The sequence below is a fragment of the Camelus dromedarius genome, chromosome 10 (genome assembly GCF_036321535.1).
Source record: "Camelus dromedarius isolate mCamDro1 chromosome 10, mCamDro1.pat, whole genome shotgun sequence".
Lineage (NCBI taxonomy): Eukaryota > Metazoa > Chordata > Mammalia > Artiodactyla > Camelidae > Camelus > Camelus dromedarius.
The window spans coordinates 8,350,036-8,376,699 of NC_087445.1; the positions used below are offsets into that span (position 1 = coordinate 8,350,036).

Below are 26,664 nucleotides of genomic sequence, written 5' to 3' on the forward strand. Positions count from 1 at the left end.
ATGTAAATAATACAAAGCACCAACAATAAAAGTTAAAGAATGTGAAATGCCATCACAGGGTTTCAGACTGATTGCCATGAAGGTTCACACGAGGGTGAGGTGACTTTCTGCTACGAGATCTGAGGTCACGTTGTAGAGGAGCTGATAGATGAGGACAAGCAGATGGGGAAGGGACATGCAGGCAGGGAATGGCATGAACAAAAAGTACAGTGGCTGGAAAAACTTGGGCAAGTAGAGTGAACACTGTGGTGAGAGTCACCTAAAAAGTAGAGATGCTTCTGAAAAGGAGGACTGAGTTGTATTTACAGGTAATCAAGTGCTCCAAGGAAGCTGCTTGACCCTTAGCTGATAGGGGAGGAGACATCCAGGACTGGAGGCTGGAGAAGAAAATGCCCTCAGTACCCGGCTTCAGGAAGATTCATCATCGAGGGGGCAGAAGAGAAGCCTGGGGCACGGCAGGGCTGGGGAGGATTTCCACCTGCCCCTCCCAGGTCCCTACCTTGGCTCTGAGGCAGCTCTCAAAGTCCTTTTTCATGTCAGACACCGCGACTTTGTCCTGAGGCCTTTTGGGTCCACTGCAGCAAGGCACTACTGTTTTCAAATCTAATTCCACAACCTGTGCACCCAAAAGAAAGGGAACCTTAGAACTGACATTACAGCCACAGACACACAAAATGCAGCCCTGCCAGAGAATGTGAAACATCACAACCATAAAAACAAACTCAACGCCCATACTGAAAAACAAGGAACACCTAAGGGGTGAATTTTCAAAGATCTGGATGAGCACTTGGGTAGCATGGACAGGCTGAAGCCTGGCCACCTCTTGGAAAGACCAAGGTGGGCAGTGTAGCTGCCGCCGCCGTCTTCCACTCGTCCATCTTTGTAAAGCAGCTCATACATCCTTTTTATTCCTTAAGTTAGTCTGAGATGGTTTTTGTACTGAAATGACAGATAAACCATTGTAATTTTTCTAAGATGACTTGGTGGGGAATGCAGCCATTAAGTCATCAATGCCAGGAAATGAGCCCTCGTCTAATTGAGTATTTCCTTCCCTCAACGTCATATGAAACCAAACAAGGGTCCCACATCTAGTTTACCCTGAGATTGGTTGGCTGCTGAGAAAAAAGTGGATTTAGTTTGCACCCTAGAAAATGAATGAAGACAAGCGCATTGTTGGATAAATCAGAATTAATTGATTCGTTCACACCTCTGTTTCTTTCCCCATCTACAATGATGATAAGCTTATCAGCCTTTAAAGAGCTCTAGTCCTTCTAAACTCCTTCTCCAGAAGGGTTCCACATAAAGGAGTAAATCAAAAAGGGGGAGTACACCCAACTCAACCGAATGGCCAGCCAGAATGGGAGACGTTACGTTACTTTGTTATGTCTGCGGTTCCTTATCGTTTAATTTTTCAGCCTTTTAACACCCTGTTCTTCTACAATAACTTGGCAGTGACTAATTTCCTACCAGTACACCCCCCACCCCCAAGAGAAAACATTCACAACTAAAACCACAGCCTTGAGGAAGAGGAAACACACGCTGGGTGCAAGGCGCTCTCTTACCTGGGCAAAGTCTGGGTCTTGAGAGGGGTCACTGAAATCCCGAAACATTCCTACAGCCTGAAGATACTTTTTAATATGCTTTACCTTTTCTTCTTCACGACCTAATGGGCATTTTAAGAAGTAGCAAGTAACAGATGTTAATTTCCTGATTAAACTAATGCCTCTACCAGCAGTTATACAAGTCATACCAAGAGCTCTGCTGACACAGCGGCTCCCAGACAAACAGTCTGACTCTCTGGCTGATGCTGCTGTTTACTGGGAGCTATTAACTGATCGACCAAAGTGACCACTTTTGGAAGAAGATTCTGGTGTTCTAAGTACTCCTTTCTCTTTGGTTATGGTTCTAATTAGGAGGATCCTGAGCCTCAGCGATCTGTCACAGCATACCTCGCATCTGCCTTCCACTGGCCACAGACCCTCAGCATCGCACTTGATTCCTGTTAAAACAGTAATCCACCCAGTCTCCCACCACAAACCATCAGCTACGAGCCCTTCCTGTGTGCCCAGCACTGTGTGCTAAACATTATTTAAATCTCTACTTCATCATGACCTTATTATGACACAAGTACTGTTATTCTCACTTACAGATGAGGAAATAGAGGCTCAAAAAGATGAAATATCTTTCCCTTGGAGCATAGACAATAAATGGCAGAACCAGGATCTGAGCCTGAATTTAACTCCAGAGGTCAAAGTCCTGACTCATAATGTTGTTTTACCGGGAATATGACCCTCAATGGTCTGCTGTTTGATTCTTGTCAAGACCCTGGTTGCAGGAGATAATATGCATGGAGTTTGCCCAGCAGACACGCAGGCCTCCCATTTCTCTGACAGTTAAATAAGACTGTTTGAGAGCTTGATTCTTGGATCCACAACAGATCAGGATTTTTTGTTTGCCTGTTTGTTTTAATTGAATTGGAAAGGTCATCAGCTTTCAGCATGGACCTTTTGACAGATGACTGACTGATCATCACATATTTATCATGACCTGCTGTTGGGCCCCAGTGTTCATTACATCCCATGTCATCCACTCCATGAAGACGCATGGGAGAAACTTCTCTTAGGTTTCAGTTTGAGAAAGGGTTCAACTTCTCTGAAACCATTTGTTTCACTTCAAGAGATGTTACAAATTTGGTACTGGATCAGTAAGAGGTTCTGTGGCCACCTCTACAGCCACAGAAATTAATCTTATCTCTGGATGTATTTTGCAGCTCCCTCGCCCCTTCCTTTCATCATCCCTTCCTTTCTCTTCTTTAAGATGAATACCTCAACTATTAAATCTAGGGACAGAGGAGAGGGTAATGCTCTGTTCTTAGCATTCTATGCAACTTTACAAAGGACCTTCTGTTTTCAGGGTTCTGCACTTACCTGTCTGCACCAGGTACTTGATACTGACTTCATCAACTGGGAAAAAGGCAGCAGTCGCTCCATACTCTGGGCACATATTGGCAATGGTAGCTCGGTCAGCAATGGACAGCTGGGCTACTCCTGGCCCGAAGAATTCAACAAATTTGCCCACTACCCCAACCTGGCGGAGGTGCTGAGCAATAGAACAATAGAAGAGTTTGAGGTGTGATGGCCCATATTTAAAATGCTGAACTATCCCCTTGCAGTCCTCATAAACTAGCCTTGTGAGTAAACACAAACAATAAGTTAGCCCAGCATATTTTTGATTACTTTTAAAAATAAAATTTAAAAAATAATGCCACCCAAATATAGCATGGCATCCTGAAGTCGATCCTGGAAAAGAAAAAGGACACTACTGAAAAAACTGGTGAAGTTTCTAGTTTAGTTAATAATGTCATTCCGATGTTAACTACTATTTCTGATAAATGTACCATGGTGATGTAAGATGTTAACGTCTGGGGAAGCTGGGAGAAAGGTAACAGGAACTCTGTTATCTTTACATCAGCTCTCCTATAAATCTAAAATTATGCCAAAACATTTCTTAAAAAAAGAAAGAAAAAATAATAAAAAAAACCCCCACAAATAACATTAAGAAAAGTGTTTCAAAATGAGAAACTTTTCATTCTAATGAGATCAGTGAAAGTGCCTAGAAGTCCTAAAAATTAAATTCTTTTGGCTTAAATAAATTATGATTTGCACTTGAGTAAGCAAATGCCTTGTTTTCAAGGGTATAATCAACAAATAACCTAAACAAAGGTACAAGTCAAGTGTAACTGAAAGATCTAGGTGGTCTGACTCCCACATCTTCTCCATGCAAGCCATCAGCCAGGTCAGTGACTGGCCTGGCCCTGCATGAAATCAGTTTCATGAACTGTGGACAGCCACACAGCCAGGCTCTTTTGGTTGTGTGGAATTCTGCCAAATTTTGTGGGCAAAGCCTGTATTATTTCACACATGAAGAATCAGGTGTGCATCTCTGATAAGCTATAGTATTCAGATAAGTGCAATTCTAATTTCCATGAAGACTTAATCAACAGTATAGTAACCATCCCAAATACCCCAAGCCTCCAGATTATACAAACAGGAAAAATTGTGATAATTTTAAAAAACATTACTTTTCTAGTAATTTTCATTATGAAACTGCCTTCTTTTTGCAAAGCAAGCAAATCGCCAAAAAAAAAAAAAAAAAAAAAAAAAAGATTATTTCCTACAAGGGCTAAAGAAAAAGAAAAAAAAAAAAAACTATTATTTTCCAGCTTGGAGAAACATCTGTTACAATGATGTAACTTACATTACAAAGAACGGAATAATAAAGTCAGAAATTATTCATAGAATGAGTTTGTTATTTACATATAAAGAAGAATGGCATGGGAAAAATGTAGAACTATAAACACATTCAGGGGAATGATTTCTTACAACCTCAGGATAGTGATTATTTCTAGGATGGAGGAGGATGGCTCTAGCCATAAATATTACATTTCACTTCTTAAAAAAATATACATACAGAGAGAGCTCCGAAGCAAATACAGCGAAGTGTTACCATCTGTTAAGTCTACATGGTGGGTATATAAATTTCGTTTAACACCTGTGTATTTAAATTATTTCACAATTTCAAAAAAAAATTTAAAGAAAAAGATCTATGCAGCAACAGAAGAGTCAAGTGAACATAATGATCTGAAACTTAACCACAGAATTCTCCCCTCATCTCGTCTCTTTTAAAGTCATCAACATAAACTGTTTCCTAGCATTTCTAGAGCACATGGAACCCAAGAGACTCCATCACATACTGCCTCCCTGTTTGTTTCTGGGACTCTTCAAGACCACAGAAGAGGCAGTACATCGTTACCTTGGTGATGGTGAGCACGATGTCAGTGGATGTTACCAGAGGGTGGGGATTGCCCACCAGCCTGTAGCCAATCACCTGGGGAAGCACCATGCTGATTGGCTGGCCCAGCATGACAGCTTCTGCTTCGATGCCACCCACACCTGTATGGAAAGCCGTGACAATGTTTTCATTATTCCTCATTATATCCCTCGGGCAGAGTTCAGTGTCATTAACAAGTCGTCAACCCAGTAACAGCGTTTTACTAGTATAGAGTTGAGTTGTTTTCATAAAGAGCAGTTGTCTTTTCTCTGTTCCCCTCTACAGAAGTTTAATAAGTATTTCTCAAAGTGTGGTCCCCCAAACACCTGTATCAAAACTTCCTCGATTCGATGCTAAAAAGGAGAATGGGGGTTCCGGAATCTCTGTGTTTAACAAACAGCCCAGGTGATTTTCATTCTAAATGTCCCCAACCCCTTATTCCAGTTCATTCTTCCAGACATTATACTGAGTGCCTAATAGGCACGAGACACTTTTCTGGGTTCTAGAAATACAGCAGTACACAAAACAGACAAAAATACCTCTCTGATACTTGTGGTCACTCAAATTCATGCTCCTGGATGTAATGGTATCAGAGTAAATCACAATACGTGCCATAGGACAGCATGTGTGGACTAGGAATGTGGAAGAACACTCACCCCAACCAAGAATGCCCAAACCATCAATCATAGTGGTGTGCGAGTCCGTGCCCACGAGGCTGTCTGGGTAATAGTATCCATCCTGATCAAATACCACTCTTGCCAAATACTCCAGATTCACCTGGTGGATGATTCCTGAGCCAGGGGGAATAATCCGCATGTTGCAAAAGGCCTGAGAACCCCACTAGGATTGAAAAATAGGAAGAACACTATGAGTGCCAGACACACCTTATGTAGCTCACCTCCTAGGCACCTCTCCCTGGCATGGGACACACATAAAGAATCAACCAGTGGAACCAAACTCCGCCCATACCTTTAAAAATTCAAATCGTTCTCTGTTTCTTTCAAATTCCAAGTCTTGATTCTTCTGTAAACTGTCTGCCCTGTGAAAGAGAAAAACCAAATGTATAAATTTTAAGGCTTAGAATGTTACTGGTCAAATTTATTAGTGATAATATACAAAATGGCAATTTTCACCTGCAGGCTTGCTGAGTTGTATATGCCCTCACTCACATGGGAAAGGAAAGGTAGTTAAAGTAAAAAGAATAATTATTATTTGGTTCAAGTGATTCTTAAAATGCCTGTAAACACGGTGGGTAGAAAACATTAAGTGCATTTAAGTTAAAACTATTCTAATCTTAAAGTCTGGCTCTTAGGAACAGACTCAAGACATTTATAATGACAACAGCAGCTTAAATATTTAAAGAAACCTTTCTATACTCCTTTCTCATTTGTGACCTGGTTACAGTACCTCTCTGAGCTGAGCCATGTCTGGGCTGGCATTTTCATCTGTTTGTATTGGGAGAAAGGGAACCAGTGATGCCAGGAGGCACAGGAATTTATAGAAACACAGTCTCCTACCTTTCAAACAGAGGTTTATGTGAAGGGTGGTGCCACCCAAGAGCATCTGTAACGCCCAGGTTATACGCCGAGGTTTGCTTAAAGTCATTCCGTCCATCAGGACTGACACGGACAATGCAGGGCATCAGGAAGCTTCTCCAGAATTTTTATAATCAAACTACACTGTTTTGAGTCAAGGTAGAATAAGTCATAGTTGCAACTTTGCATGTTTAGCACACAGGAAACGCTTATAAACTGTGTCATGGAGTGAGTGAATATAGAAAAGGACAGTAGAATTAATAGTTGGGACCCAAGTCTGACTTCACTAATTGATAGTTACACTGGCTGACACTATTAGGAATCGGCCACTATTTAAAATGCTTTACATGTATTTTCTCATTTAGTTGCCAAAATATCCCATTGAGTTAGGTGCAACTAATATCCACATTTTTTTCAAGAGGAAACTGAGACACAGAGAGGGTAAGAAACCTGCTCAGGACCACACAGCTAGTAAATGGAACTGGAACTGAAACCCAGGCAGTCTGATTCCAGAGTGCTACCATACTGTTCCCTGTCGCAGTAGTCACAGAAGCTGTAGCAGGAATGGTCGTAGTGGTAATAACAACAGCTATCATGATGATAACAGCAGGAGCTGAAGTGTAGGTTGCTAGATACGTCGTAGGCTCCAAGTGCTTTATAGCCAGGAGCTCATTTTGTCACAGTGACAACCCCTCATGTAGGTACTGCTGTTACCCCAAAGTACAGAAGAGGAAGCTGAGGCACAGAAAGACTTAGAACTTCTCCAGGGTCAGATGCTTGTAGATTACAGAGCTGTCACCTGAATCCAGGTCTGACTAGTCCTGGAGCCTCTGTCTTAACCAGTATACGCACCTTCTTCCTTCGCTTATTAATGAGCTACAGAGCTGACCTCTGCCACATGCTGGGCACATGCTGGTGCAGAAGTGGCATGTGTGCTGCCCAGCTGGGGCTCAGAGCCTGGTGAGAGATGCAGACGGCAACCAGGCAACTGCACGAGAGTGGCTATCCATGTCATTATACGGGCAGTACGGGGAGCCATGGGAGCCGTCAGAAAGGGCCGTGCACCACCAGGGAGCCAGGGGTGCCTTCTGGGAGGAAGTGACGTTGATGTAGTCTGAAGGGCGAGGGGCAGTCTGCCAGATAACAGTGGGTAGGCACTCCTTGAGAAGGAAGGGCTGGAGGCTGTTGTCTACCCTACAAGAATACATTCAGTTACCATGCTGATTTTTGTCTTTTCTCCTGATGTGAATATTCTTCAAGATAAGTGTTAGTTGCTTTGATGTAATCAATTCCTGAGAGAACCTTAGAGCAGGGGTCCACAAACTGGCTCACAGGCCAAATCTGGTCCAATACCTGTATATGTTTGGCTCTCAAGCAAAAAATAATCTTTATATTTTTAAAGGATGGAAGAAAAATATATGAACAGAGATAGTATGTAGCCAACAAAACCTGAAGTATTTCATATTGACCCTTTACAGTACAAGTTAGCTGATCCCCGATGTGGAGAATGAAGGTCTGTGGATGTGTGTATGTGTCAGAGAAAAAGAAAAGAAATAGAGGAGAGATCCTGCTGTAGTGGAACAAGGCGTTTCTGATCCCATCCTGACCCCCAATCAGCAGCCCCTGTAGACCCTCCACCAGATGTAGCCATTCCTCAAGGTACTCATCTCAGCCTTCACTGGTACATTGGGGGCTCCATCCCTCCAGTCCCCACCTGTCTCTTCAGGACCAGATCCATATTCCCAATGTATCCTGGGCATCCGCATCAGGAACACGTCGGGCATCACAAACTCAACGGGTCAAACCCTAATACATGACCTTCTTTCCTAAATCTCTTCCTCATCCCTGTCTGTCCATCTCTCATCTAATGACTTCCTCTCCTCCCACTTTGTACCTACAGTTATCAAAGTATTCAGTCCACTCAACTTATCTTTTGTACTGTCACCAGAATCGGTTTTCCAAAATACAGTTCATCACAACCTATCTTGAATCTGCCAGTGGATCCCATTTTCTAAATAAAGTACAAATCCCTTGCCTTAAAAAAAAAAAAAAAAAAAGTCCTTCAGTCTGACCTCAGACTTCCTTTATAAGCCCTCTCCCATCCTCCAGTCCAAACTTTCAACTTCAGTCACAACGTGGCCCTCATACTCCCAGACCCTACTTTACTCATGCTTTTGCATGCTCTGTTCTGTGTGGAATGTCTTTCCCGCTCTTTTCTCTTTAGTAAACACCCCTGGGACCTCAGATCAAGTGATACTCCTGGAAGAGCCCCCTGACTCCCCAAGTCAGGGTGATTTGCCTCCTCCTCTGTGGTTCCTACAGTTACCAACTGCATTCAAGCTGTGTGTTCTTTAATCTCTCTCCTCTTCTAAACTAACCTGCTTCTTGAACAAATACTGGCACATAGTAGGTCTGTTAAGTGGATTTAATTTTAACCAAAGAAAAAGGGAAGGCATCTTAGAACATTATTCTTAATCATGTATGGCCCTGCCTCTGGTGCCCTCGTTGCTTCTGCTGTGCTCTGAGCACATGTGGACTCCCAGTCCTCATGCCTGTCCTCTTGCCTCCAGAAGGATGTCCAGGCTTCTCACAGCAGAAACAGAGTTGGAAGAGGGATATTTACCCCAGAGAATGCTGGGAACATCAGTTTGATGTAAATAACACAGTCACAGTACAAGCAGAAGCCAGAAGTGCTTAGGCTGTTTTAAGATATGTTAATTCTAGGTAAAAAGCCTATTTACTCATTAAAACAAAATACTTTTAGGCTAACCTTGGCTCAGGTAAGTTAGTTCTAGTTATTGGAATGAATCAACAGACCTAGAATTCAGATTTTTCCACCACTTAGAACTTTCCTTGATTCACTCATTCTGTGAACTTTTAATAAGGTCTCTGAATGTGAATGGCCTCACAGACCAAAGAGGAAATTTCTCCTTATTTACGTAATTTGAAATCAGATTTGGATGTAGTTCAAAGTTTCTGAGTATTACATTTAATGGTACTCCAGATAGTCACTGACAGTATTTACAAAGGAGACAGTTTTGACACTCATGAAATCTTGTCAGAAATTGTTATGATATTCGTGTTGGGATTAAAAGAGTCATTGCTGAGATAACTGTGTAAAACCTGACAATAATGCATTAGTTAGATCCTCAACACCTAAAGAGGCCGTTCACCCTTTCATTACCCCTTACCCAGTTTTTCCAGTTCATTCCTGGAAACAGCTGGAAATAAGCCCACAGCACACAGTTCCACAAAAGTTGAGACATTCTAATAAAAATGAGGAAAGAGACTGGGAGGTCAAATTGCAAAACCAAACTCAAGAAATAATAACAAAACACTACCAATGAAAATACTTCTAACAGAAATGTTTCTCTTTAAATAAAAAAAATGTTTGCTAGATTTGGGTATCATTTTGGATCAAGGTTCACCCCTGAACTTTGCTGTTTTCATGTTTTCAGTATTAGAGTGTAAATGAAAAAGGTCCATAAAAAATTGAAACCAGAGTTGGTGGATGTCAAGGTTTAAAGAGAAAAAAAAAAAATCACAGTGAACTTGGTGATGACCCAGATTCTTTAACTGCTTAGTAGTCAAGAGCACTTTGAGTTTTGAGTCAAATAACTTTACATTATAACAATTCCAATTCTATCTCCACTGTCACCTTCCAGGCCAGAGAAATAAAGGGAAAGCTATCAACACCAGTGAAATTCTTCAAGAAAGATAATATTGCCCATGATTTGTGAAGTTACTTTTTATAATTTCTAAAGGGGACTTCCTTACTCTCAATCAGGATAATAGGTTGTGCGTATATTTTTAACTCTTCCCTCTGAAATCAGAACATTAAATTGAGCTCATGGGGATTTAAGAGGGAAAAAAAGGGCATGCTGCCTAAGGGTGGGTTTAGGGTCCAAAGGGAAGGGAAAAGCTGGCAGGTAACCATTTGGTTTGTTCCAAGAACTGTCAATTCACAGGACAAAGCAGATCTCTCTCTATCCTGAGTTTCTGTGCTTTGGATATTGGCAACATTCATTAGACAGTGACCAATTTCTACATTTCTCTTGAGCCTATATGGAACTCACTTAAATCCCCAAGGAAGCAGATAAAGTTTTTTTTTCCTTTTCCTTTGAGTGGTTCGTTTCATATTCTTAAATGACTTCTCTATTACAAAAACAACAGCTTCTTATTGTAAAAATGAAGAACAAATGGTAGTCCCAGAGATAATGACTTAGCAGTTTGTCACCTCTGTTTCCAATTTTTTAACCACTGCCTAGCTCTTCATTTAGCTGAGATCACTCCACATATGCAATTTATACATATTTTGGTTCATTGAGCTATAAGTATGTTATAAGTGCCATTAAGCACATAAATATAACTGTAAAGGTTACCTAGTAATTCACTTTAAGGATGTACTATAATTTAATAAATCACTCTCCTTTGCTAGACATTTAGAATGCTTCTCAGTTTTCATTATTATAAATAATACTTTAATGAGCAGTATTTAGTCGTTAAGCTTTTTCTGATTTTCAGATACCTGCAAGGGGTAGGGTTAGAAGTGGAAATTCCAAGATGGATGATGGCAATTTCTAAAGATTCTAATACATTTTACTTTCATCATTTCTAATTTGCAATGCTGCCAGCAGTGTATAAAAGTGTCTCTCTCATGACACCTTTATAATTAAAAATGTTTATTTTCTAATCTTAACTATGTTGGTAAGAGAAAACGGTATCTCGAGGATTTAATTTACTTTTTTATTACTTGTAAGGTTGAAAAGGCTTTATGTATTTATCATTTATTTGCATTTCCTCTTATTGTGAAATGTCCGCTTTCCTTTGCCCATTTTTTTTCTGGGTTTTACTGTTTTTTTTTTTTTTTTAAGGATTATATATACTCTATATATTAAGGATATTAACCCTTTGTCATCTTTGTTGAATATATTTTTCAAATTATCTCCTATTAACTTTGAAGTCAAATCTATAGATTTCCCCCCTTTTTTCATTTATTGCTTTCTAAATTTAGAAAGGTCTTTCTAATTAAGGCATTTGACACATGTATAATTAATTTTTTTCTAAATTTTTCCATTATTTAATTTGAAAATATTAATGCTTTAATTCATATGAACTGCTCTACCAAATAATTTTCCCAGCATAGTATGCAGAACCATTCTTTCTTTCTAATTAAAGTTCTATCTGAAGTTGATAATACCTTTCTTTAGTTATATTTCTGCGTTATCAGCTTTCTAGTAGCACCTGATTGCCCTTCGTATAGCCAAGTCCCTGTTGTGTAATCTCGCAGCTATTTCTGCAAGAGATGGAGTGTTATTCCTCCACCCCTGACTTTGGGCTTGACTTTGTGACTTGCTTTGATTACTGTCATTGTGAATAGAAGTGATACAGTGCCAGTTCTGATCGAGAGATAACTGCATGTTCCCAACTGGCTTCTTGAGCCTCTCTGATCACTAGCTAGCTGTTTTCTTGGAGCTGTACCACCTGCCCCGCTGATGTGCGATAAAGCAGTCAACCCAGCCAGGCTGGATGAAGCACAGCTGCTCAGCTGCACTTAGCTTAGATCAGCTGACCTCCTAACCAACTTGTAGGAGTGTGAGAAATAAATTCTTATTGTGTACTACCACTGAGATTTTATTGGTAGGACTGGTAGGATTTGGACAGAAAGAGAGAAGTAGATATCACAAACAATAGAAGAAGGAACAAAGGAAGACAGACATTTTGGAAACCTACATGGAGAGACAGAGATGGCCACCAGATATGAAACAGTTACTTGGAATCAAAAAGGAATACGGCTCCATGGTTTAAAAAAAAAGCAAAATTCATTTAAAATAAGTGAAACATGTACTTGTATTAACAAGCTCTCATGGCAGAAATCCATGTGTGTGTGTTTTCACACAGGCTGCTCCCACCCAAGAAGTAAATGGAAACAAACAAAAAAAATTAAAAAAATTCATCCCCCATCCAAAACATAACTTCAGTGAAAATACATATTAAGTTTGAGGTTTCCTGAATATACCTTTTAATGATTTTCTTCTTTTATTTAACTACGTACACAAACACACTGAAAGACTTACACTCCACCTCAAGTGTTCATCCTCATCTCTCACCTTCTGCTGAAATCAACCTGGATGGAATGATCAATGACAAGATCAGCAGGACAGATGGGGTTTATTTTCTCTGGATTTCCTCCTAACTTTTTTACAGCATCACGCATGGCAGCAAAGTCAACCACAGCTGGCACACCTCTAAGAAAAGAGAGAATTAAGCAGAAAATAAATCTATTAATCAAGTGTCATGGGATTTTTCAGCTTTGCCGCTTCTAATAATATTGGCAGTGGGACTGTCTCATCAGTGGAGCTGACAATGGATGAGTTAGAAAAGTGGAAGTTTCTAAACACATCTCCTCAAGCAGAAATCATATAAGTGCACAACTGAGTGGTCTCTCCACATGCAGTTTTATCCCTGAGTTAAAGTTAAAAACCAATGTGGTCTAAATGGAGAAACTATGGGAAAGCTGGCACTTAAAAACTCTAAAACTTTGTCTGCCATGACTGCTCCCCATTCACATGGTGGAGTGACAAAGACCCGGACAAGACATACAGATTACACCCTTCGACTTCAGACCACATTTAAAGGAATAGATGTAATTCAGAGAAGTAGGCTATGAATCAAATTTACATTAACTGAATCCTTCCTTTTTATTATATTAGAGATAAAATTTGGGTGATCTTCCTCTAGAAAAGTGAAATTTGGTCTCCAGAAGGAACAAAATAACATCATTTAAAAATGAAAAGGTAGTGTTTCAAAATGAGGTCGTGATGAGGAGCAGTTCCTGGGCATAGCAGGATGTGAGCTGAGGCTTAACAGTAACAAATCAGGCCTTGTGAGCTATGAATATCCCCTCAGGTGATACACATCCACACATCCGTGGTCCAAGGACAGCTGTTTGAAACCTGGCTCCCTGGGTGACAGGATGTGTGGGAGAAAAGATTCCCAGACAGCTCCACTCCACGCTATTTCTTTCAACTTTTGCTAGTATATTTAAGACTAGGATATTCCAGACCAAGGACAATGACCTTTGCCACTGGGAAAGGTAGAGTGAGCATGTATCTTGATTTGCTTGAGATTACCTCTTGCCATCTGGGATAGCAGTCCCCTTTTGCTTTCAAAAGTGTTGGAAAAATTATATAGTCACCGTGTTTTTTATTTTTGTTTTTAAAGAGCTTTCTTTAAAGGCTGACAAGGGAGGCAGAGAAGAAGAAAGTGAAATGACATTAGACTCACGTGAAGTCTTGCAGGATGACGCGGGCAGGTTTAAATGGCACTTCTATGTTCTTATGCTGCAAGACATTCCAATTTAGGATATTTTCAACATCATTTTTCTTCACCAAAAATTGATCACAGTTCCGAATGGCTGCCTCCAGGAGAACTCTGATAGAAAATGGTAAGCGTTCTAGGAGTAAAGGAGAAAGTATAACCAAACAGACAAAAACCATGTGACACCTTATAAGAGCTCTTTAAAGCCAATCTCTATACAAACTTGACACAAGGTGTGACACTATTCTTCCAACAGGGAAAAAGGGTTAATTTAAACAGATCTCAACAGTTTAAAATATAAGGATACTGAATGGGTTTAAGAGACTGTATCAGAAAATACCCAGACTAGGCAAAAATAAAATATAATGATCCTTTCATAATAAATGTTTACCTTGTCTTGGAATCCAATAAGAGTTTTCCTTAAGTCATCATGAATGAAATCAGTCTAGATAATTTACTGTATTATGTGTTAGGAAGAGTAATACACACACAGTGTATTATGAAACCTAGTGTTTAAAAAATGAGAAAACCTCTCTACAATTATTGTAATTAAGATCAAAGCACAGCCATATATACACAAACACTCTCTATACTAAGTGTTATGTAAATGTTACCGGTATATAATCATTACTACCTCCTGGAAAACGAGCAATGTAAGAAGGGTATGTACGTATTTGTGTGCTAATCCAAGGCCATTCAGCCATTCTCTGCTCCTCCCTCTTCCAACTCTCCTTAAGGATAATTTATTACATAGCTTAATTATTATGCAAATATATTCCAATTGCTGTCAGAGCATTTACATCATAGAGCCATGTACCTACCATATCTTGGATCCTTCAATTTATTCAAATTGAAGAATTTCTTTCCTGGTTGTGCAGGATCCAAAGGCTCAGCAAGGTGTGCAAATGGGTTGCTCATGATTCCTGATGGACACGTGTCTCTGAAATGGACACAGAACACTGAATTTCTGCTCTCAAAGCTGGACCTCATATACTCCCAGGAGTGTTTGCCCTCTTTAACAACTACGGTACACATCAACTTCAAGAAATCACTTAATATCTTTCCAGAGTAGGGGGAAGATGGGACATAAATGAATGCAAAAATCATATCCTTAGCAAATCAAATAGGCTCTGTGAAGCTATGTGAAAGCTAGCATTCACCTCCCAAAAGAGCATATAATTCCAAATTTCTTTTATTTCTCAACTTTCCAATATTTTTCCACTCATAAGATAATGAGGAAGAAGGGAAATGAAGGATGTTTCATGGTAAATCCCGACTATATGAACAGAGCTCTGAGCTGGACTCATGTTTTGCTTGACAGGGGGTAAGAGGTCCAGAGCAGATGACGTTCTGCGGTTATATAAAACTCGAAGTTTGGAAGAGGGAACTTGAAAGCAGCTATTTTTTGTTGTAACAGTCTGCAGCATTTGAAATCAACGTGTTAGAAGTCTTTCTGAGTCACTTCTGCATGTGGTAGTGAGTGGGTTCACATCACAGAAGTGCCTGGGTACCTTTCTTATTAAAACAGACTCCTAAGGTCACCACCCCCGCTGAAGTACTAAATCAGAATTGACTGGGGGAGGAGTCAGGAATCCCGTCTCCAGTTTAAGAATCACTGCTGGACACTGTAGAGTGCTCAGTGTGGAAGGTATACGTTGAGAGGGGGAGGGAATCACAACCAAGATACCACCACGCGCCAGGAAGGAGCCCGCCACCGTGCAGCAGGCTGTGCCGGGGCCAGGCAGCCTGGGCAGTGTTTGCCTGTCAAAGAGGGCAGCGGCCACTTGGCTCCAGCTGAGGGCTGCATGCAGGAATGCTGGCCGGCTCGGTGGTGACAGAGCCAGTTTTTCAAGTGAGGCTGGCTATCTGGATTTCTACATGAACTCTCTTGATTTATAAATGTTGGCAACCAAATTTTTCTAAACTACTGTGTGTATTTGCAGCTATGATGGCCAAACCAAACACGCCTGTGGGCACTATCTGACCTGTGGGCGCTAACTTAACCTGGCAGGTGTTTTGGAGGAATGGTAGGGTAACCAAAGAAAGAAAACTCTGGCAGGAAACTATGGACGTGGTGGGAACCTCGCTGAACCGGCATGGTGGGACATTCACATCTTTAAAAAGCCTTAAGTCACTGAATTAACGTAGAATTTTTCTACGTTAAAGCAGTTGCTAAGTTGTACCCATATTTGCTTTGATGCTGTGAGGAAGCAGTGTGTCAGTTTGCTTCCCTGTGGCTTACAAATGCCCTGGGCAGAACTTTGGAAGCCTTATGCAATTTCTGCTGCTGTTACCACCCTACAAAGCCAGCTTGGTATTTCAGGACAAATACGATGACCAATATGGCTCTTGTAGAAAATGGCTGGTATAAAAGCACTCTCCTTCTGTCTCCTTTTTCCTTAGAAACTAGATAATTGTGTGGTTTCAATATATAAATGAAGGGGATTTTACTTGCAGTGGCTAGGAGAGAGAAGAACCAATTACTAATTACTCAGATCAGTATGTGCCAAGTGCTTTACACCGTCCTTTGTAACTGGTAATACCTCTGTAAGTTCAAGCCTGTCTTTATTCCCATTTTACAGCTGAGGTAACTGCAGCTCAGAGAGGTGTAAAAACTTGCCTGAGGGCATACATCCAGCAGGAGGCAGAGCTGGGTTTTGAACCCTGGCCTTTTCTACCTGCCCCTTTGGAGCGGTCACTCTAGTTGCAGTAACAAGTTTTGAAAGTGGTGCTGACTTGAAGTCATCAATCTCAGAGCTGAAAAAAGTGAGAAGACATATGGACCTGAGGAATCCTCCTACGAGACTCAGTTTTGAATACTAGAGCTTTCTTTCTGTCTTTTCAGGGGTCACTCAGCACAGTGGTCTGAGCCAGGCATTGACTGTCACGTGTCCCGTGCCACTCTGGGCCACAGGTCAGTGGAAAGCAACAGCGGCTGTGTTTTTGCAACTCCAAACCGGTTTTGCTTGGCAATTGGGAAATGGTCCCCTCCATATAAGCCTGGAGGGCTCTGGAAATAAGAGCCACTTTACAGTTTCACTCATTCTGTGACTCTTGCTTCAGATGCCCTTACAGGAGTCCCCAGTGCTTCAGTAATCCCAAGAGGAAGCCCAAACAGCCATGTTCCCGGGAGGATGTGAGGGGAAAGATCTCTGGCTTGGGAACAGTCCAGATCCAAAGCAGAATCCAGGCATCATGAATGCTACCTAGATCTCCCTTCCTGTGGCCAGAATCCTGCCCCATCCCCAAAGCTAGAGTACTTCCATGGGTCCTGCGGACCCCAGGGTATCCTAAGATCTGTGATTCTGCTAGAAACCCTACCACCTGGCCAGGGTACGGGAGACCTAGGTAGCATCATGATGCTGTCTGCTTCCCACAACCACATAGAGCACAGACCCCACTGTTTCCATCCCTTTTTTTTATCTCCCACCACCTCCCCCTGCATTATTCCTGCCGTTTTTTGTGTTTTACCGAATCCCGATTCAATACTAATAAAAGAGGGAATGACCAGTGTTGACGAGGATTCTCTGGGAGAGGGTGGAGCGTTATCCCAGGATTTTCTTTTTTGGAAGAGGGAAGAGTTAGTGCACAGGGAAATCTGTTCAGGGCACTGCCTTTTCTGTCCCCCAGAATGAGGTGGTACTGCGTGGAGGCAAAGGGAAAAAAGAGATTCCGAAAAGTAAAGAAGGGAAATGATATCTCCTAAGCAGCGAGGCTGCAGCTCATTCAGAACTTGTCCTTGCTGAACATCCTGTGTTCAGGACTCTAGGGCTGCTGACACGTGCCTGGCCTCAGATTCAAGTGGGCCACGTGGACAGTCCTTAAACAGAAGGAACCTAAAAAGAGACTGCGCTGTCTCTGAAAGTCTTCACGATGTCTGTTCACATTCTGAAAGGAAAGGAAAATACTTGGTAGAGAAACTGTGTCTCAGAGCTGACCCGTCCTGAAACACCAGCTGGCTGGCTTGGCACGGTCCTTACAGGTACATTTTGTGCATGGAAGAGAGGGAGTGGCGAAGGGAGTGCTGAACATAGATTTTTCAAGTGAATCGCTATAAACAGTAAATATCAGGCCCAGGCAGGTAGATCTGAGACATTTAACAAATGAACTATGCTCCCAGTAAAAAGGTGAAGGGAGTTCAGTGCTGGGGATCCTCCCCCACCACAGACAGTGTTGCTGCCAACTGACCTTTGGCCGTAATTTAGGACACTTGCAGGTGACCTGGGGAGGCACCTTCACTTGTGCCCATGCATCATGGCTTTAAGCGGTCACCATGCCCCAGGGAAACCCTGACCTTAGATGCTAAGGAGGCAATGAGATAAATCAGAGGATGGTGAGCCTTTGGGAAGGAACTTTAGAGATGACAAACATTCCTCTGATGAGAAAATAGAAGCCCTGAAAAGAAAGTGGCTGCCTGGGGGCACAGGGCTTGTAAGTGGTAGAACCAGGAAGAACATGTAGCTGATTTTTCCCTCCAAAGAAAAGCAAATTTCTGGCAGGAAAAAAAAAAAAAATCCTTTGTAAGTAGGGTTGAAAAAAGTACTCCTTAGGCATATCACAGTCTTCAGGCACTTTTGTGAGTTAGTTCTATACTCATTCACTGAACCGTCCACGTGGTTCAAAATTCCAGAGAACTGACTGACAGCTAAACTTTGGGAAAACAATTTGTGGTTGAGAGTTTAACAATCTGCTTGGAGTGATTAGTTCATTCCAAGAGAGGCAGAAGAGTAAGGGCAAATCACTTCTACCAATGTAAATATGAGACACACATACAACTGTGTATGTAAAGGAATGCACAAAAGAAAGAGAATAAAGTTGACATAACAGATGGCCAACAGGCACATGAAGAGATGCTCAACACCACTAATCATCAGAGAAATGCAAACCCAAACCACAGTGTTGGTGGTTTTGCAAATCAAAACCAGTCTCACACCTGTCAGAATGATTATCATGAAAAAAGCCACAAATAACAAATGCTGGCTAGGATGTGGAGAAAAGGGAACTTTCCTACAACATTGGTGGGAATGTAAATTGGTACAACCATCGTGGAAGACAATATGGAAGCACTCAAAAAACTAAAAACAAAACTACCATATGATCCAGTAATTCCACTCCTGGGTATATATCCAAAGAAAATGAAGACATGAATTTGAAAAGATACATGCACCCCAATGTTAACAGCAGCATTATTTACAATAGCCAGGATACAGAAACAACCTAAATGTCCATCAGCAGATGAATGGATAAAGATGTAGTATATATATATGGGGAAATACTACTCAGCAATAAAAAAGAATTAAATTTTGTCATTTGTAACAACATGGATGGACTTGGAGGGTATTATGCTTAGTGAAATAAGTCAGAGAAAGATAAATACTGTATGATATCACTTATATGTGGAATCTAAAGACTAAAACAAATGAATGAATATAACAAAACAGAAACAGCACAAAAACAGACAGATCAATGGGGCAGAATACAGAGCCCAGAAATAAAGTCACACACTTACAGTCAGTTAATCTACAATGAAGGAGGCAAGAATACACAATGGAGAAAAGACAGTCTCCTCAATAAGTGGTGCTGGGAAAACTGGACAGCTACATGTAAAATAATGAAATTTGAATATTTTCTAACACCATATACGAAAATAAACTCAAAATGGATTAAACAGTCAAATGTAAAACCGGAAACTGTAAGTGCCTAGAAGAAAACATAGGTGAAATACTCTTTGACGTAAGTCATAGCAATGTTCTTTTGGACCTTTCTCATAAAGCAAATGAAACAAAAGCAAAAATAAACAAATGGGACCTAGTTAAACTTAGAGCTTCTGCACAGCAAAGGAAACCATTTGTAGAGATGTTTGGAACAGTTGACTGACTTTAGCTAAATACCAGTGATCAGATAAAACCAAATTCACCTCTGCCAGTCTCTTTCCAGCCTTTAGAGTATATAAATCCAAGATTTAGCTGCTTCTGCCATCAGAGTTGAATCCTCTTAGGTTGTCTTATGATAGAGAAAGGAGCACAGCTATGAATGGGCCCTACAGCCAATCAAGGATTTCCATGCACCAGTAGGAAGGAGCAGAGGAAAGGCATAACCCTTAGCAGCACAACTGCTGTGCATAATGGGGTGGGGAGAACAGAGTTTTCTGGTGGGTGGAAAGTGTGGATATCAGTTTCCAGGCGAGTTTGTATAGTTTGAAAGAGCTTTCAGGTAATTAGCTGAGAATCACTGCTCTATGGTCTAACGCACAGATAGCACACTCTCTGAATTGTTTTATTTAGGATATCTAAAGACACACAAAAGTGGATTTTTAAAATTTATGCAAACAACAGAAAGAGGTTTCTTCTGCATTCTTCACGTGGTTTTCCCACCTCTCTTCTCACACTTTCCTAAATATACTCTTCCTGAATTTTCCTGGCTTCCTGCTCCTGAGTTACAGTTATATCACTGCATCTCTTAGTGTTTACTTCAGTTCACTATAAAGATCAGCTGTGCTTCATTTTTTTCTGTTTAAAGAGAAATTAATTGGTCCCACTCCCTAACTGACTGCTGTGTATCTAAATACCAGGCTACTTATAAACAACTTTTTGTCAGAAGTGAGATTCCAAGGATGTCTGTGTAAATATAACCAAGACTGAGGTCAGAACCATTCAGGCCAGCAAACCACCATGGCTTGTTAACTTGGTTCTTTCTCAAAGTAGACAGCTAGAAATATTAGTTCTTTGCTTTATTTGATGCAGATGCATGTGGGAAACTGGAATAACTAAATATCTCTGAATTTTCCCAGAGGCCAAGTCACCACTTTGATATTCTTAGCTGTTCATAAAAGTATTAAAAACACCAAAAACGACACAGAAATCTCTCACACGTGATACTTGTAACCGAAAGATTTTTAAAGGAGAAGCCATAAGAGCAACTATTTATTTTGGGAAGGACTGAAAAAGAGAAGGAAGAAAAAGTAGTGCATTAGGAGGGTCTTACAGAAGAAATGGCATTATAAGAATATGACTGAAACATTATGCTGTATACCAGAAATTGACACAACATTATAAACTGACTATATTTCAGTAATTAAAAGAAGAATATAACCAAATCCATCAACACATTTTTCCTGGGCACCAATTAATGCAAGGTACTTTACACTACAAAAATGAACAAGACTCTGCCTTCAGAAAACTTTGCTATCGCACAGTAACTTGTCTCTTGTTGCTAAATTTTTAAGTTATCAGTCTGTGTTCACTTACTCTTCTGTCTTATCCTGGGCAACTGACCAGAATGTACCACATATATTCCTAGTTTTTTCAAAGGGCTGTAACAGTTTTTAAATGATTCCATTTCATTCATTTTTTTTGAAAACTGAAATTTAGTTGATTTACAATACTGTGTTAGTTTCTGGTATAGGGTTTAGTAATTCAGTTATATAGTTATACATATATAATCTTTTTCATATTCTTTTTCATTATAGTCTATATAAGATATTGAATGTAGTGCACTGTGCTATACATTAGGACTTTGTTGTCTATCTATTTTATATATAGTAGTTTGTATCTGCTAATCCCAAATTTATCCTTCCTCCTCTTTGGTAACTGTAAGTTTCTTTTCTGTGTCTTTGAGTCTCTTACTTATTTGTAAATAAGTTCATTTGTATCATTTTGTTTTAGATTCCACATATAAGTGATATATGATATTTGTCTTTCTGTCTGACTTACTTCACTTAGTATGGTAACTTCTAGGTCCATTCATGTTGCTGCAGATTACATTCTTTCATTCTTTTTTATGGCTGGATAGTATTCCATTGTATATCCAGTCATGTGTTGATGGACATTTAGGTTGTTTCCATGTCTTGGCTATTGTAAATAGTGCTGTTGTGAACATTGGGGTGCATGTGTCTTTTCTAATTAGAGTTTTTTCTGGGTATATGCCCAGGAGTAGGATTGCTGGATCATATGGTAATTCCAGTTTTAGTTTTTTAAGGAACCTCCATACTATCCTCCATAGTGGCTGCACCAATTTACATTCCCACCAACAGTGTAGGAAAGTTCTCTTTTCTCCACACTCCAGCATTTATTATCTGTAGACTTTCTAATGATGGCCATTCAGATAGGTGCGAGGTGATACTTCATTGTAGTCGGGATTTGTGTTTCTCTGATAATTAGTGACATTGAGCATCTTATCATGTGCCTATGGTCATCTGTATGTCTTCTTTGGAGAAATGTCTATTTAGGTCTTCTGCCCATTTTTTGATTGGGTTTTGTTGTTGTTGTTGTTATTGAGTTGTATGAGCTGTTTGTATATTCAGGAAATTGAGCCCTTGTCAGTTGCATCATTTGATTCAGTTTCATTCTGAATAGCTATATAGCCTTTCTGTGCCTCAGTTTCCCAGTTTCTAACATAAGGTTAGTTGATGATCTAAAAAGTTCCTTCTGAGTGAAAAAATTGTATGATTTTTTTCATTCATTTATTCAACACATAATTATGTTAACCATCTAATATGTGTTGGGAGCTGTTTTAGGCACTAGGGATGCACCCTAGAATAAAACTGACAAAGCCCCTCATGGTGCTTCCATTTCACTGGAGGGAGATTGACTAAACAAGCATGGAAACAGAATGTCAGACTGTGACCAGTTCTGTGGATAAAGCAGGACAAGGGCAGTGAGGAGTGTTGGGGAGTGAAGGGTATCAGGAAATCAAAGGCCTCACTGAGATGGAGCCACCTGAGCACAACCTTGAAAGAAGTGAAGGGGCAAACTATGGCAATCTGGAGGAGGGGTCAGATCATGTGCAAAGGCCCTGAGGTGGGTCTGAGGGAAAGCAAGGGGGCCAGAGCAGGGTGAGTAAGGGTAGAAAAGGAAAAGACAAGGTGGGGAGTAGCACTCTAGTGACTCTGACTAAGGACAAACTACAGAGTACTCTCTTAACTTTACACTTGGTTTAAATTGTACATTTCCAACATCAGAATTTACGTTCAATAAGAAATTCACTCATAATGTGACAATATTAGATCACCATTTAAAAAAGTATCTACTTCCTGAAATCTAGCCCTTCTGTTGCCCTGAACTTCATTAAGTAACACTGGAAATTTTCAGGATGTATCACAAAAATGATCATGACTCACTCAGCAGATGTGCATAGCCACTGCCAAACGCAACGGTCAGGATTTGGGGGACCGGGGCCGTGGCCATGGCACTGTCTGATCGAGCAGCCCCTGCCTCTTTAAGGCTCCCCTATTCCAGGCTCAGTGGCCAAGAAGGCACAGTATCATATGCAGTTACCTGACACATCCTTTAAGCTTGTTTGTGAGCAGTAGCACAAACTCCAAAGAACAGAAATAGTCTTTTTATTTTTTGATATCACTGTGGGCTGATAAAAACAGAATTTCAAAAAAAGTCTTGGTGGACTTCAGATTTATAATTCCGGAGAAGCACTGAGAAAAGAAAGTCACTGTGGGGTCATGAAACATTAGTCCAGAAAGTAAAGGGTGAAGCGGGGCAGGACCCCCTCAGAATCAGGTGTCCTGACCAGCCCTTTGCTCCTGACCTCATCCTTTCCTCTTAAAGGTCAGTCCTCAGCTCCTTCTTGGAATGGGGGTCCCCTACCCTGCAGCAACCCACCGTCCCCAGTGGGGCTTCACAAACGACACCTGTAGAGACCCCAACCAAACCCTACTTCATCTAAGTCCTGGGAGCAGGGGAGTGGAGGGGTGGCAACTGTAGTGGTTATAAGCATACGGAGCAGGCCTGGTGCACAGTCACTCTTTAAGAAAGTGGCATGGTTTCCTCAAGCTCCTGAACTCATTTAATAGATCCCTGGTAATGAACTTTTCTAACTCAGATTTTAGGAATTAGAGCATCACCACGAAAGGCTGGATGTCAGGCTGCCAGAGGTCTCCTAGGGCAGCATCTCTCTCCATGAAGCCACCACGTTTCTGAGGTCATCTACCCCGCCCACTTCCAGCACTGCTTGGACTCAAGAATGATGACTCATGCTAATCAAGTTCCCAGAAGCCAGAGGTATAAACCCACACGTTTCTTGGTTTTCTAGAAGAAAGGCAACTGCTAGCATATTTTCTGACCAGCACGTTCTTTCCCTGAAGCGGTACAGCCATGTGGTTAGGAGCTGGAAAGCCACAGCCAGACTGTTTGAGAGGGAACTGAAATGCCAGTCCGTCTAACTTCAAGCCCAGCTCTTAGGCAACGATGCTCTACTCCCATCTCAGGGACCGACACAGCAGCATGGCATCTACATGCAATGGCCATTTCATTGGGTCAAAGATGTCACAAGTAATAGAGCAGCATTTGACCATGACACATCTGGTACTTGGGGCTCTCTGGATTGTCTAAGAGAAGGGACTGACGTAGATTCATTCATACATCTCACATTGATAGACGCTGGTCTGACATTGATTTGACATTGATGGGATTAAGGGTTAAGAATCCCCCTTGCTCTTCAGTCACACAGAGGCAGGGTGTCAGGGAAACAATATTCTGGGCAGAGAATATTGTACAGCATGGAAGTCTGACCCTGTGGGACTCATAAAGCAGTTCCACGTGGATGAAGGACAGGGTTCAGGATGGGCAGGGCTAAGATGAGAGGAAAAGGCAGGGGCAGGGCCCATATCATGAGGGACCTTGCAGAAAGGCGTAGATTTATCCTGAAGACAAGGAGGAATCATTAATGGATTCTTGGCTGGATTCTTCAAGATCTGCCTTGATTTTCAGAAATCACTCTGGTAGTAGTGGGAGCTGACTTGGGGGAAGGATGCCAGATTGGTGTCAGGGAGGCAGGTTATGGTGCCATTACAGTCATCAAGTCAGAAAAAGGGGGCTGGGGCAAGGGATCCCAGGGAGAGTGAAGGGAGCAGAACGGACTGAGGGTGGGTGAGGAAGAGAGGTCTGGGAGAGCTCCGTGTTCCTCATTTGGGCAAACTGGCAGAGCCAGTGATGGCGATGAGAACCTGGATGTTGGTTTTAGATGTTGTGAATTTTGGATGAAGACGTTCAGCAGGCAGCAGCATCTGTGGGCCTGGAGCCCAGGAGGTCTGGGCTGAGACAGAAGTTGGGACAGGTGCTGCGCCCGAGCACTCCATCACTGCACAGGCGCTGCTGCTGCCACGTGCTGAGCGCCTGATTGATACCTACTTGCTTCGTGGGGCGTGTGGACTCTAAATTTGTAGCCTGTTTCTTTTACTGCAGATTTAAACCTACATCTTAAAACACAATGGGGACTACAAATTATTGTCAGAGCCACTCTTATCTACTGAGGGGAAAAAAGCATTCTAAAATCAGAGAAGACCCCAAAAAGCTCCAGATAGATGTGAAAAAAATCACAACAGACCATAAAGAAAGATTTTCCTCTAAAAGAGTTGCCTTTTTAATATTGTTTCAAATTAAAACTTCTTTTTGTCACAGTTCTTTAAAAGCTTTAAAAGTCTTGCAAGTGAGATAAAATATTCTTGGTCCTAGACAATATCTTAAGTTTTTCCTTTGAACATGATGCATTTCTTTTATAATCAAAAATTTCCTCCAGTGAACTTAATTGACATAATTCAGCATCTGTTTCTTGGGCATCTTCTTTGCATTAAACATTGTTAAACACTACAGGGGAAAGGCAGATAAGGAAAACCTAGTTTTACATAAATACTACGTAGATTATGATCTGACAGGGAGACTCAGATAAGAAAGCAAAGAACTGTAATATGCTAAGGGTTGTAAGAGAGGTCACAGGAAAGAGGCGGCTGTAACTAGGGGGATCGGCTGTAATTAGGGAGATGCAGAAAGGCTTAACAGGAGAATTGGGCGAAGGCAAGCTGGAGGACCGGGCAGGAGGAGAGCAAATGCGGGAGCAGAGAAACAGGTGCACATGGCAGGTGTTCAGAGCCCACTCAGGAGTTCAGTTGTGCTGACATTAGCGTAGAAGAGATTTTGCTACAGCAGTCAGTACATGGTTGTTGCTAAAAAGACACAACAAAATACTTTTTTTTGTTAGCTTATACAGTTGGAAATGAAGATACTAACTCCTAGAAGAGGGAAAAAAGAACTGAGTTTGAGGACAGGTCTAGATGAAACAAGATTGGCCAAATGTTAATATTCATAATTGAAGCTGAGGATTTATACTCTCCACTTCTTTGGTCTGCAATTTTCCACTGAAAGTGGCTAAAAAGAGATAAATAACAAGGGCCTACTGTATAGCACAGGGAACTATATTCAATTGCTTGTAGTAACCTGTAATGAAAAAGAATACGAAAAAGAATATATATAACCAAGTCCTTATGCTGTACACCAGACACTAACACGACACTAAATCAAATACGCTTCAATAAAAAAAATGCTAAGAAAGAATGAAGGCCAGTCAGTCTGGGGAGATGGTCAGCTGATGGCTTCTCAGGTGATGGTGCTAATCCAATAAGAACTTTCTAACCTCTGGGTCAGCTGCAGGGAGAGGGCAGGGCTGAGGCTGGAGCTGACTCCACAGGGGAAAGGAGATGCTGCACAGTGTGACTGAGGTCTGTGGGTCACCGTTCTCAGTTCCCCATGCCTCTCGCTCCATACTTGTTTCCCCACTTCCCACTGGGAGAGAGGGAGCAGCTGGCGTCTGCTACTGGCAAGTTGGTGGTAAATCATTCTAAGAACAAAGGCAACTGTGTGGTCCGCAACGTACAAGTAACTAGGGGTTATTTTTGGTTGTATCAAGTTTAATACTTGTTAGAAAATTTAAAAATTAGCTGTACCCTACTACCAAGAGAAAACCACTCAGCTTTTGGCACATCCGTTGCCTCTGTCCATGCATGTATGTGCCTGGACATACACACATGCTTTCTCTCCTCATAAAAGCAGGAACACAGGGAAGTCTTGGGTAATATGTTGTTAAATTTAAAAATTGTACTTCAAGGCATTTCATGAAACAGTATTTTGCAACATCAGTTAAGGGCTGCATAATAGTCCATTAAAGATTCTCTGATCTGGTGCTTCTAACCTTG

General features: G+C 41.2%; 1 protein-coding gene and 1 long non-coding RNA gene across 3 annotated transcripts in view; one reads left to right on the forward strand and one right to left on the reverse strand.

Moving 5' to 3' along the window:
• Positions 1-26,664, reverse strand: part of ACO1 (aconitase 1) — a 48,550-nt gene that overhangs the window by 19,489 nt on the left and 2,397 nt on the right. For both annotated transcript variants that reach the window (XM_064490140.1, XM_064490139.1), the window contains exons 2-10: positions 14,507-14,625; positions 13,653-13,821; positions 12,476-12,613; positions 5,800-5,869; positions 5,487-5,670; positions 4,813-4,952; positions 2,928-3,099; positions 1,563-1,663; positions 500-616 (exon numbers count right to left, since the gene is read on the reverse strand). In XM_064490140.1, the coding sequence (XP_064346210.1) occupies positions 500-616; positions 1,563-1,663; positions 2,928-3,099; positions 4,813-4,952; positions 5,487-5,670; positions 5,800-5,869; positions 12,476-12,613; positions 13,653-13,821; positions 14,507-14,603 (1,188 nt within the window). In that variant the 5' untranslated portion in view covers positions 14,604-14,625. The remainder of the gene's footprint in view (positions 1-499; positions 617-1,562; positions 1,664-2,927; positions 3,100-4,812; positions 4,953-5,486; positions 5,671-5,799; positions 5,870-12,475; positions 12,614-13,652; positions 13,822-14,506; positions 14,626-26,664) is intronic.
• LOC116151468 (uncharacterized) overlaps positions 1-26,664 on the forward strand; it is a 241,574-nt gene that overhangs the window by 18,479 nt on the left and 196,431 nt on the right. The window contains exons 2-3 of the long non-coding RNA XR_010382596.1: positions 16,531-16,599; positions 23,520-23,698. This is a non-coding gene — a long non-coding RNA (uncharacterized LOC116151468). The remainder of the gene's footprint in view (positions 1-16,530; positions 16,600-23,519; positions 23,699-26,664) is intronic.